A 13,255-nucleotide genomic window follows, 5' to 3' on the forward strand; every position below is an offset into this window, starting at 1 on the left:
TAACCAGTTAACATACTCGGCTGCTAACTGAAAGATTAGAAAGGTTCAAGATTTGTTCAAGTTCACTCAGGTGCACCTGGTAGCAAAGCCTGGCAATCTACTTCCAAAAAAAACCAGCCATCAAAAAACCTATAAAGCACAACTGTACTCTAACACACACGAGGTCGCCATGAGTCAGAATCAACTTGAAGGCAATTGGTTGGTTGGTTGGTTGGTTGGTTGGTTGGTTGGTTGGTTGGTTGGTTGGTTGGTTGGTTGGTTGGTTGGTTGGTTGGTTGGTTGGTTGGTTGGTTGGTTGGTTGGTTGGTTGGTTGGTTGGTTGGTTGGTTGGTTGGTTGGTTGGTTGGTTGGTTGGTTGGTTGGTTGGTTGGTTGGTTGGTTGGTTGGTTGGTTGGTTGGTTGGTTGGTTGGTTGGTTGGTTGGTTGGTTGGTTGGTTGGTTGGTTGGTTGGTTGGTTGGTTGGTTGGTTGGTTGGTTGGTTGGTTTTACTATGCACCAAGCACTTGCAACAGGTGCTTTCACAAGTGTTATTTCATTTAATCTTTACAACATTCCTCCTAGATAGATATATTACTATCCTCATTTTACAGTTAAGGAAATTGAGGTTTAGAGAGGTTAATTAATCTCAGACAAAACAATCTGTGCCCACAAGGATTTTACAATACAAACTCAAGAAAAAAAAACATTGCCGTTGAGTTGGTTCCAACTCATAGTAACCTTATAGAACAGAGTAGAAGTGGCCCATAGAGTTTCCAAGGACCACCTGGTGGATTTGAGCCACTAATCTTTCAGTTAGCAGCTACAGCACTTAACCACTACACCACCAGGGTTTCCAATTCCAGTAGGGGAGATACACTATATATATTAACAATAATGAATGCAATACAGGGAGTATGTAATAAGTGACCCAAATGAGTTCAAAGGAAAGAAAAATTACTTGAGAAGATATCATGGGTGAGACCACACCTACGCTGGATCGGTAAGGACAGAATACTTTCCAATAGATGGAGATAATCAAAGGGCATTGTAAAGAGTTTATAGGCACTTCTCCTTCTCAGGCACGCTCAGGGATTTCCTCATTGCCCAGTTGAGCACTAGAAGACTATATTTAAGATTTTACAGAAGAATCCAATGAAAGCATAGATTTAATAGGCAAAAATTTACAGTAAGCTTTGTACTCATAATAATATATATACCAACAATATTCAATAAATACTTAAATATCATAAAGCCCATTTTCCCATTGACCCACATCTGTCCCTGGCCACTGTGCTTATATCATTCCCATCTAAAGGGAGAACATAAACCCTTAACTTACTGGCACTCCCACTCCAGTTCCTCTTTCTTTTTTTTTTTTTTTAAATGAGCCTTTTTCATCTACCTTTTCCTGGTTCTTTTAACTTCAGTTCCTTACCCACCCACAGAGTACTTTTCTGTAAACAGATCCCAGGGCTGAAATATCTCTAAACACTATTTGAAGATGATGATGGCAACGCCAATTACAACAAAACCTGAGGGTAACTACAAAACAATCCAAAAGAATTGTTTGGTTCAATGAAGAATTAATACCTTAGCTATCATAGAAGGTACGACAATTATATTCAGCAAAATTCCCGTTGCTACTTACTAACTAAATCTTTAGAATGAGTAAGATAAGGAAGTAATTATTCAAATGCTTTTGTCTAGATTCAAATTCCTGAGCTAAGCAGATACATAAATACTCTCCATATAACATTTCCAAAAGGCTTACTGTACCCTGTGCAAAAATGGTGTCCAGTCTGAACATTATTCTGGGCATAGCCTTTCAACTCTTGCTTGGCGTGAAAAGCTCAATGGTAAATTTAAATAACAATGGATATGATGGCGTTGTCATTGCAATTAATCCCAGTGTACCAGAAGATGAAAAGCTCATTCAAAACATAAAGGTAAGAGAGAAAATTTTATTATACACATACTTTTACGTGATGCTGCCTAGGCACATACACGGAGCCCTGGTGGTATAGTGGTTAAGAGCTCAGTTGCTAACCAAAAAGTCAGCAGTTCAAATCTACCAGCCACTCCTTGGAAACCCTATGGGGCAGTTCTATTATGTCCTGTATAGGGTCACTGTGTGTTGGAACCGACTTGATGGCACCCAGAAACAACATACACATACCCACACAGAATTATTTTAACTTTCCAAAATTTCTTTGATGGTATTCATCATTTTTCCAGTATTTTGCAGTATCTAAACAGTCATGATCAATATTTATTTACTTTGTGTGTCTTTCTTATATGTATTAACAGTATTAGTCATTCTCCTAACAAATTATTTCATTTTCCAACTAGTTAAGCTACAGAAGACCTTAGAGCTAGTGAAGAATTGTTCTCAAATTTTATCTTCAAAAAATTGCTTTTGTAAAGTTTAAATAGCCAATCTAGATTTAAGTCCTAGATATTCATTATCTTCTACAATTACTTTTTCAGTTTTTTGTATTTGTTCAACCCCAGAAAATTAAAAAATCTTACACATCTGGTTTTAAAGAAAACACAACATATTTTTGAAGCTGATATATCTTCCAAATTTCATTTGTATAAGTCAGTATAATAAAAACATTTTATGTAGTACTTTAATATATATTATCTTCTTTAATTTCCCCAATGTCCTGGGAGATGGCCAAGAACAGGGATTAATATGCTTGTTGTATAAGTGAGACAAGTGATTTGTACAGTCATACATTGTTATGGTCATTACTGCTTGATAAAATTTTGCCCTTTATGAACACACTCCATGTGAGAAAATAACTCAAAATAAATCTAGCAAAATGATTTTTTCAATTAACACCAAATATAATAATCTACCAAACTTTAAACTCCCAACCTCATTATAAATTTTTAGATTAACTAAGCAACTTGCCAACACAGGCTCCCAATATTAATCATTTTTATATCTCACCTGACATCCTCACTCCCATCCCCAACCCATTATCCTGAATGCAGGTCGGACCAGGTAAAATTTTGGTTTTGAACATATGAGAACGAGAAGGTGGAACTAAGCCCAATAGTCACTTCTAATAGCTAAGATTATATTCTTTCTCTCTTAACCTTACTATTTCAGGGAAACTTTTAGAGTGCTCCATTTAATAGTCTCCCGCTTGGAGACTCTGAAAGCATAAAAAATCCTGATGTGTCTAATAAAACCAGTGTTGTATTAATCCAGGATGTTATAATTCATGTAAGGTCCATATCTTTGAATTTTATTTCCCCTTACATTCACCCATTCATTGCCTCATTTCAGTGTTTATTGAGTAACTATACAAAGTATCAGGCTCAGATGATATAAAGATGAAATGATATGGTGCAGATTTTTAAGTATCTTAGCATTTAGTGGGAGTGGTTTACAGACTGAAGAGATGCAGTAAAATTCAACCCATTTTTCAGTTAGTTTTTGCCAAAATGTTTGGGAAAAGGGAACTTAGATTTGCTGCTTTTAGTTTGTATATTCACTTCTATACTCATTTTATTGCAAAAAATTGTTACCACAAACTATTTTGATTTTGTCAGGAAATGGTACTTGAAGCTTCTACTTACCTGTTTCATGCCACCAAACAAAGAGTATATTTCAGGAATGTAAGCATTTTAGTTCCAATGACCTGGAAGACAAAACCTGAGTACTTAATACCAAAGCAAGAATCATATGACCAGGTAGGCTATTTTGTCTAGCTCCTAAACTGCCCTTTCCTCCTAGTACTTCTTAAAAATTACTGCTTGTAATTTAATTTTTTAGTAATTATTAATTACTAATTTAAAGAAAACAAAAATTCACACAGCTGGACCAATAAGCAACATCATAATAAACAGAGAAAAGATTGAAATTGTCAAGGATTTCATTTTATTTGGATCCACAGCCAACACCCATGGAAGCAGCAGCTGAGAAATCAAACGACACATTGCATTGAGTAAATCTGCTGCAAAGGATCTCTTTAAAGTGTTGAAAAGCAAAGATGTCACCTTGAAGACTAAGGTGGACCTGACCCAAGCCATGGTATTTTCAATCGCATTATACCATGCGAAAGCTGGACAATGAATAAGAGAGACTAAAGAAAAATTGATGTCTCTGATTCGTGGGGTTGGCAAAGAATATTGAATATACCATAGACTGCCAAAAGAACAAACAAACCTGTCTTGGAAGAAGTACAGCCAGAATGTTCCTTAGAAGCAAGGATGGTGAGACTGCGTCTTACATATTTTGGACATGTTGTCAGGAGGGATCCGTTCCTGGAGAAGGACATCATGCTTGGCAGAGTACAGGGTCAGCGGAAAAGAGGAAGACCCTCATTGAGGTGGATTGGCACAGTGGCTGCAACAATGAGCTCAAGCATAACAACAATTGTGAGCATGGTGCAAGATCAGGCAGTGTTTCCTTCTGTGGTATATAGGATTGCTATGAGTCAGAACCGACTCGATGGCACCTAACAACAACAGTTACTAATTTAATAGTTTGATTAGTAATATAAACTTTTTTATTTAAATGAAAAATTCCTTGTTTTTATTGCTCTTGGGATCTGTTTCTGTTTGCTTGTTGTTCTGCTTTTTTAGGCAGATGTCATAGTTGCTGATCCTTATCTGAAATATGGAGATGATCCCTATACACTTCAGTATGGACAATGTGGACAAAAAGGACAATATATACATTTTACTCCAAACTTCCTGTTGACTGATAATTTGCCTATTTATGGGCCCCGAGGTAGGAATGTCTATTTTATACTTCTGTTTTTATTTCACTGAGAAAAAAAAAAAAAAAACACTAAGATTAATGGTATTTATGAAGATTTTAAGAAAAGTAGTTATTAAGTAATACTTTTGTTTGTAATAGGCTTATGTTCAACTTATTTATATTTCTTTCAGGGGGCATATAATGACAAAATTAATCATTTATTGTCTCCTGCTCATTGCAACTTTTTGGACCTAATAAAAAGGTGTAATTTTCTAGAGTTCCTTGACTCAATTAATTAGGTTGGGAGGGAAAGAGACAGGCAAACTTAAAATATAAGGAAACTGTATTAAAATATTATAACTATAAATTTATAAGTGGCAACATTCTCTCACAGGCAGAGTATTTGTCCATGAATGGGCCCATCTCCGATGGGGAGTATTTGACGAGTACAATGTAGACCAGCCATTCTATATTTCCAGAAGGAACACTATTGAAGCAACAAGGTATCATTGAACTGAACAAAAATGTTTTTAAAACTTTCAGTTATGACCTTTTAATTTTCTATACCAGGTAGACAAAAGTCATCTCAGAGGAAAAATGTTCATACAGTTTCTTGCAACATTCAGCCTTCCCCACTATATATGTGTTCACTATTTCTGGGGATTCAACCTTGGAATGAAGATGAAGCAGGAGTTGGAAATCATTTCAGGATTCATGGGGATTGTTCTAAAATATGTCATTGGCAGAGGAGAAAGGAAAAAGCTATAGCTAAAAACTCAAGATACCTGACAGCTATAGTCTAAACCCCAAGATATCTATGAATTGGGGTTAAAGTTTCTATCTACTCTTTTATTTCACTTGAGTCATAAATTTTCAAGGTAAATCTGTTTCACTGAAATCAATTAAGCTAATAGAGCTTCATGGTAAATATATTTTATTTTTCATTTAATCTGAATCTTAAAGAAAAGAAAGTATTCATAAAATAATGAACAAATTTTTTTTTTTTAATAAATATAATTCTAGTGCTGTCTCATTAAGAGGAAAGCAGCTAGGAGCACACAGCAAGGTGTGTATAACTTTTTGTATGAGAGACTGAATTGATTTGTAAACTTTCACCTAAACCACAATAAATAAATTTTTTAAAAAAGAAATATAATTCTAGATGGATTTAGACAGGCCCTTTCATGAAAAGATGAATTAAAAAATATCAAGTTCATGGAGCATTTACAGTATTGAAGAACAATGGAAATCAACGGCATAGGAAATAAATCTTTGGGATAAAAAGCCTATTAGGGAAGAGTGATAGAAAGATGCCTCTGTTTCCTTTTGTTGTTTGTTTTACCTCCACTGAGTTGCCTGGAGTTGGTCACTCAGACTGGGCTCTCCACCTAGGGCACTCATTTCTCCCACCCTCATTCCATGCACTTCCTCCTAGCAACCATCTCTCTTACCCACACAATGCCAATTCATCCTTCAAGTTTAAATGCATCTTTACTAATAGTATTTCTTTCCTCTCCCTTCCTTTGGGAATAAACACCCATGTGAGGGCTTCCAAAGCAACATGCATAGCTTCTCTCACATCTCATTGAGCAGTAATTGTCTACAGATTTTATTTTCCCCACTAGACTTTAAGATGCTTGAGGGCTGTGAGTTGTTGTTGTTTGTTTGGATGATTTTTTTTTTTTTTTTTTTAATCTTCTAGGCTTTTAATTAGTCCAGATTTAGGGTGTGTCTTTTAGAAATTACTCTTTCTTGGGCCTGGCATACAGTAGGCAAATGACAAGAAAAGAAAGCATTGAATAACAAGTTTTTGATAAATTAATGATAATGATAAGATGTATCATTAAGAGAAACATTAGTAAAAGCAACTATCTAAAACAATATTGAACTCCTACTATGTGCCAGGCAGTTTGTATGAGATAGTCAAGTCTCATCATGATTGAGTTTCACTTCAGGCTTACTCTAGAACTAACTTGCTTGGAAGATGTGACTCATTATCTCCCTCAAACCTTGTAATACAAACAAATTTATTAATACAGATTAATGCGATGAAGTTTAATATTAACAAAGGATGGGAGTAAATCTTTCAAATAAACAGGGCCTCTTTAGAATCCTTCACCCATACTCTGCCTCCCATTCCCTAGAAAAGATTTGACAAATATCTTAATTACCATAAAGACCAAATAGTTTGAATGCACAACGATGTAGGATTTACTTTTTATTTCTTCCTTCAGTAGTTCAGTGTTTCTCAAAATGTAAACTGAAAAGTGCTGTAAACACTGAACCAGGTACATTGTACATGGAAATTTAATATTTAAAGCATGATGTTGACTCTCCCCTCCCCAATAAGAAGCAACTCTTCTCTATCTCTTAATTTATTTAATCTTCACAACATCCCTGTGAATTAGGAATTGTTATCATCCTGAGCTCAAGGTTAGAAGAATAATAGATTTATTGATCATATTAGTGAGCAATGAATATTTAATAGTATAAACTGGCAACATTGTTCCTGTTAAATCCATTGTAAATAGGTGTAGGAAATTTTGCCTCATTCTGTCAAAATGGAATAAACTGGTACATGATCTAAAACAATTGTTCCTGAAGGAAAGAGTTCAGGAAATTGGTCTTTATAAATGTTTTGCCTAATTTTCATATACTAATGTAATCTAATTCTTCATCATAGATGTTCAACTCATATCACAGGTCTTAATGTGGTTTTAAAGGAATGCAAGGGGGGCAGCTGTATAACAAGGCCGTGTAGACGTGATTCACTGACGGGGCTGTATGAAGCAAAATGTACATTCATCCCAGAAAAATCCCAAACTGCAAAGGAATCCATAATGTTCATGCAAAATTTCAACTCTGTAAGTACTTTCTTCTTCCAGTCTCACAAAAAACCACTTCAGAAAAATCAGTTAGGGAAGCTGGATTTTCTGCTTTGAAAGTATCTGTACCAATAGAAAGGAGGGAAGTTATTCAGGCAATTAATTAGTGGTCATTTTCTCCAGCTCAGGTTCAGAGTGTGTCTGGAAATTACTCTACCCTTTCTTATTACCCTGACCCTTTTCTCCAGATGTAGATTCCAACTCATGGCAACACCATGTGTTACAAAATATAACTTCTCCGTAGGGTTTTCTTGGCTGTAATCTTTATGGAAACAGATCACCAGGCCCTTCTTCTGCGGTGCTGCTGGGTGGGTTCAAACCTCCAACCTTCAGGATGGTAGTCAAGGATAAACCATTTGCACTATCCAGGGGCCTGATAACCCCATTGAGCGAGTATAAATCAGAACCATATCAGAAGGAAAACAAACTTTTAAAACTTAGATAAAAGATGTTTAATTATTTAGTTCTTCTAAATCTAAGCTTTGGGTCTGGGGTTAAATCTAAGCTTACTTCTAGAGGCTTTGTGTTGGGTTGTTGTCATAGTTGTTGTTGTTAGGTTCCGTAGAGTCAATTACAACTCATAGTGACCCTATACACAACAGAATGAAACATTGCCCAGTCCTGTACCATCCTTAAAATTGTTATGCTTGAGCTCATTCTTACAGCCACTGTGTCAATCCACCTCGTTGAGGGTCTTCCTCTTTTCCACTGACCCTGTACTTTGCTAAGCATGATGTCCTTCTACAGGGACTGACCCCTCCTGACAACATGTCCAAACTATGTCAGATGTAGTCTCGCCATCCTTGCTTCTAAGGAGCATTCTGGTTGTACTTCTTCCAAGACAGATTTGTTCATTCTTTTGGCAGTCCATAGTATATCCAATATTCTTCACCAACACCACAATTCAAAAGCATTAATTCTTGGGTCTTCGCTATTCATTGTCCAGCTTTCACATGCATATGATGCAATTGAAAAAAACATGGCTTTGGTCAGACGCACCTTAGTCTTCAAGGTGACATCCCTGCTTTTCAACACTTTAAAGAGGTCCTTTGCAGCAGACTTACCCAAAGCAGTGCATCGTTTGATTTCTTGGCTGCTGCTTCCATGGCTGTTGATTGTGGATCTAGGTAAAATGAAATCCTTGACAACTTCAATCTTTTCTCTGTTTATCAAGTTGTTGCTCATTGGTCCAGTTGTGAGGATTTTTGTTTTATTTATGTTGAGGTGCAAGCCATACTGAAGGCTGTGGTCTTTGATCTTTATTAGTAAGTGCTTCAAGTCCTCTTCACTTCTAGCAAGCAAGGTTGTATTGTCTGCATAACACAGGTTGTTAATGAGCCTTCCTCCAATCCTGATGCCCCATTCTTCTTCATATAGTCCAGCTTCTCAGATTATTTGCTCAGCATACAGATGGAATAGGCATGGAGAAAGGATATAACCCTGACGCACACCTTTCCTGACTTTAAAACAATCAGTATCCCCTTGTTCTGTCCGAACAACTGCCTCTTGATCTATATACAGGTTCCTCATGAGCACAATTAAGTGTTCTGGAATTCCCATTCTTCACAAGGTTATTATCCATAATTTGTTATGATCCACACAGTTGAATGCCTTAGCACAGTCAATGAAACACAGATAAACACCCTTCTGGTATTCTCTGCTTTCAGCCAAGATCCATCTGACATCAGCAATGATATCCCTGGTTCCATGTCCTCTACTGAAACCAGCCTGAACTTCTGGCAGTTCCCTGTTGATATACTGCTGCAGCCATTTTTGATTGTTCTTCAGTAAAATTTTGCTTGTGTGTCATATTAATGATATTGTTCTATAATTTCTGCATTCGGTTGGATCACCTTTCTTGGGAATAGGCATAAATATGGATCTTTTCCAGTCAGTTGGCCAGGAAGCTGCCTTCCATATTTCTTGGCATAAAAGAGTGAGCACTTCCAACGCTGCATCCGTTTGTTGAAACATCTCAATTGATATTCTGTCAATTCCTGGAGGCTTATTTTTTGCCAATGCCTTTAGAGCATCTTGGACTTCTTCCTTCAATACCATTTGTTCCTAATCATAGGCTACCTCTTGAAATGGTTGAATATCGACTAATTTTTTTGGTATAATGTCTCTATGTATTCCTTCCATCTTCTTTCGATGCTTCCTGTGTTGTTTAATATTTTCCCCATAGAATTCTTCACTATTGCAACTTGAGATCTGAATTTTTTCGTCAGTTCTTTCAGTTTGAGAAACGCCAAGCAAGTGTGTTCTTCCCTCTCGGTTTTCTATCTTCAGCTCTTTACACGTCATTATACTTTAACTCTTAGAAGATTTTTATCAGCTGCTGCAGTCTGAAATTGATCAAACATGCAATCAGGATGCATTGATAATTACTTGTGATTGGAACGCAAAAGCTGGAAACAAAGAAGACATTACTAAGTTTTCAAAACTTGAAGGATTTTCATAGATTCTATAATAATTAAAGAGCATTTGACAAAATTATTGAATACAACTCATCGTTTGCCACTAAAGAAGAAGCAATCACATTTCCTCATTTTCTCCCCACACTTTCTTTACTTTTTCAGGAGTATTATTTTATTTATACCAAAGAGTTTACCAAGGCCAATAACAATCCAATAGTCGTTAAAATAGAAACCCTGGTGGCGAAGTGGTTAAGTGCTACAGCTGCTAACGAAGAGGTTGGCAGTTCAAATCCTCCAGATGCTCCTTGGAAACTCTATGGGGCAATTCTACTCTGCCCTATAGGGTCGCTATGAGTTGTAATCAACTTTATGGCAGTGGGTCTTTTTTGGCTTTATTGTTAAAATATCTGTCCTCAAGTTTGTAGGTCAACTATGAAGAGATGGAAAATAATTAGGCAATTAAAGGCTGCTTTCTCTACCCCACTCTTAGGGAGCATGCTAGAAATTACCACAAGTCCTGTCCCTTTTTCCGTCAAACTTAACTCAAGGCTTGAGCCCTCCCCCTCCCTCAAGAGTCTAGCAGAGACAGAAGTTATTTTAAGCAGCTGTATCAGCTGCCTCACCCCCCAGTGCCATTATCTACCTATACCTAAGAGAACCACCCAAAAAATTTCCAGTATGTATTGAGTTTTACCTTGTTTTCACCCAATTTGAGTATGCAAAATGGATGTCAGAATGTTAGATTATGATGTAAATTTTAATTGTCAGGAAATAAAATCTGTGGATAGTGTGTATGGCAGCCAACTATGTATTTGGAAAGGAAGGTAATACCTCGCCAATTATCGTATTATCATGTTTTAATGTTTTTTTTCCTAGGTAGTTGAATTTTGTACAAGGAAAACACACAATACAGAAGCTCCAAACCTACAAAACAAAATGTGCAACCACAGAAGCACATGGGATATAATCATGGGCTCTGATGATTTTCAAAATGTATCTCCCATGAAAGGAATGGATCCTCCAGCTCCTCCTACATTTTCATTGCTCAGGTCCAAACAGCGAGTAGTCTGTTTGGTTCTTGATAAATCCGGAAGCATGGCTGCAGTAAGGCAGTTAATTTGTTCTCCTAAATCAAGTCATTTAAGCTAACAGAAATATAATCTTAGGTTTCATTCCAGTAAGCTAACTAAAATATATATTTATTATCCTAAGAAATATTAGTACAATGCTTTTATATGAACAAGTATTAGAACATGCTAAAATAAAAATGATTGTTATATTAAGGCTCTTAGATGATGGTGCACAGTGGATAAGCACCTGGCTGCTAGCTGAAAGGTTGGAGGCTCAAACTCACTAGCCACTAGTGTGAGAAAGACGTGGCACTCTGCTTCAGTAAAGATGACAACCTTGGAAACCTTATGGGTGCAATTCTACTCTGTCCTATAGGGTAACTAATTCATAGTCACTCATGGGATCAACTTGAAGGCAATAAGTTGTGTTTCGTTTTGTTTTGTTTTGTTTTTAATCTTTGGTTCTAATTAATTAGAAAAAATGTAAATGAACAAAAAGAAAAATAATCCATAATTCTACCATCAAAAACATTATTATTACCATTATCATCAAGCGTATGCAATTCTAGCCCTTTTTTCTGTTCACATATTTTCCCCCTCAAAATGTGATAATATCTTATTTAATGTATTATAATCTTATTTTTTTACTTAATACACCTTAAACATGGCCGTTTAAAAAATGTTCCTACCACATAATTTTTAATGGTTGTGTCAGATTCACTTACCATAATTTTTAGTCCAGCTATCCCCTATTGTTGAGTACTTGGAAGGTTTTCAACTTGCTAGTATTAAAAACTATGTTGCAATCATCTTTGCATTTTTTTAATTATTTCTTTATGAGAAATTCCTGAACATAAAACTGTTCAATAAAAAGGTAGAGATTTTTCAGTTTTTTTTTTTTCAAGTATGATTGATCTTTTTTCTTAAACACACTTTTTAATAAAATGAAAGTGTTAAATTCTAAAATACAGCAACCAAGTTTTACTGTGATCCATGGTCCATGAATGACCTTGTCTTTCATCATACTCTGTTCAAGATTTGAGGAGACTGTGAAGTTGTTCACATATCTTTTCCTTACAGGAAGATCGTCTCATCCGAATGAAACAAGCAGCAGAACTCTACTTGATTCAAATTATTGAAAAGGGATCTTTGGTTGGGATGGTCACATTTGAAAATGTTGCTCAAATAAAAAATTATCTAACAGAAATAACTGATGATAATGCTTACCAAAAGATCACTGCAAACTTGCCTCAAGAAGCTAGTGGTGGAACTTCAATTTGCAATGGACTCAAAGCAGGATTCCAGGTAAAATAAAAATGTTCTTCTAAATATCATTTGCCATTTTATGCTTTTAATTTTGTCCAATAACCTTTGAACAAGGGTCATGAGCTCTTAGGTCCCTCATTTAGTAACACTGTGAACTGGTCAAGATAAATCACTTATGGGAAGAAAAAAAAAAAAACTCTCCTACTGCCTGATGTTCACAGCTGGAACCTCTCTGAGTGTGGTTGTTTTACAGGCACATTTCTGAGGTACTGAGTTGCATTAGGAGAGGTTAAGTAAGAAAAGAAAAACCAAGTGTGCATAAAATCATGATTTTTTTTTTTTTGAGGCGTTCCCATCTCTATCATTCCACAGTCTTAATTTTTATGAGCAGAAAATAATGCTGTTGAGTGGACCATGGAGGAGGGAAATTAGAAACTTTTCCGCACTATGGATAAAGAAAACTCCAATTCACCAAATTAAATTACAAAGATTGAGGTAACACCCAAGGCAGTATAGTGCCAAACTCAGTACACACAGGTGAAATCAAACTTGTGAAATCAAAAAATTGTGAGCAGCTTTTGAGCACTATATTAAAGTGCCTCCAGAAAAACAAAAACCAAACCCAAGGCATTTGGGTTGATTCCAACTCACAGCGACACCATGTGCCTCCAGTACCCATTTAAATTTCTTCCGACCTAAATTAGCCTTGATTTAAGCCTATTTCTTGTCACTCTTTAAGTCACAGAAAGCTAGTTTCCTTCACTGATCCTCCCTTTGCCTGAGTTAAAGTAGAAATTGTTAACTTATCCAGGCGATTAATTAATGCCACCTCTTAACCTTCCTCGTGGTGTTTATTTATAGTATAGCATATTGGTTTAACAAGGCAGGCTCTGGATTCAGACAAGCCCGGGGTACTGGCTC

General features: G+C 36.2%; 1 protein-coding gene across 1 annotated transcript in view; it reads left to right on the plus strand.

Moving 5' to 3' along the window:
- Positions 1-1,766: 1,766 nt before the first annotated feature.
- Positions 1,767-13,255, plus strand: part of LOC126071351 (calcium-activated chloride channel regulator 1-like) — a 28,272-nt gene continuing 16,783 nt past the window's right edge. The window contains exons 1-7 of the mRNA XM_049875557.1: positions 1,767-1,925; positions 3,544-3,684; positions 4,579-4,726; positions 5,091-5,199; positions 7,380-7,560; positions 10,875-11,102; positions 12,149-12,373. Of these exons, the coding sequence (XP_049731514.1) occupies positions 1,767-1,925; positions 3,544-3,684; positions 4,579-4,726; positions 5,091-5,199; positions 7,380-7,560; positions 10,875-11,102; positions 12,149-12,373 (1,191 nt within the window). The remainder of the gene's footprint in view (positions 1,926-3,543; positions 3,685-4,578; positions 4,727-5,090; positions 5,200-7,379; positions 7,561-10,874; positions 11,103-12,148; positions 12,374-13,255) is intronic.

This window comes from Elephas maximus, chromosome 3 (genome assembly GCF_024166365.1).
Source record: "Elephas maximus indicus isolate mEleMax1 chromosome 3, mEleMax1 primary haplotype, whole genome shotgun sequence".
Taxonomy (NCBI): Eukaryota; Metazoa; Chordata; class Mammalia; order Proboscidea; family Elephantidae; genus Elephas; species Elephas maximus.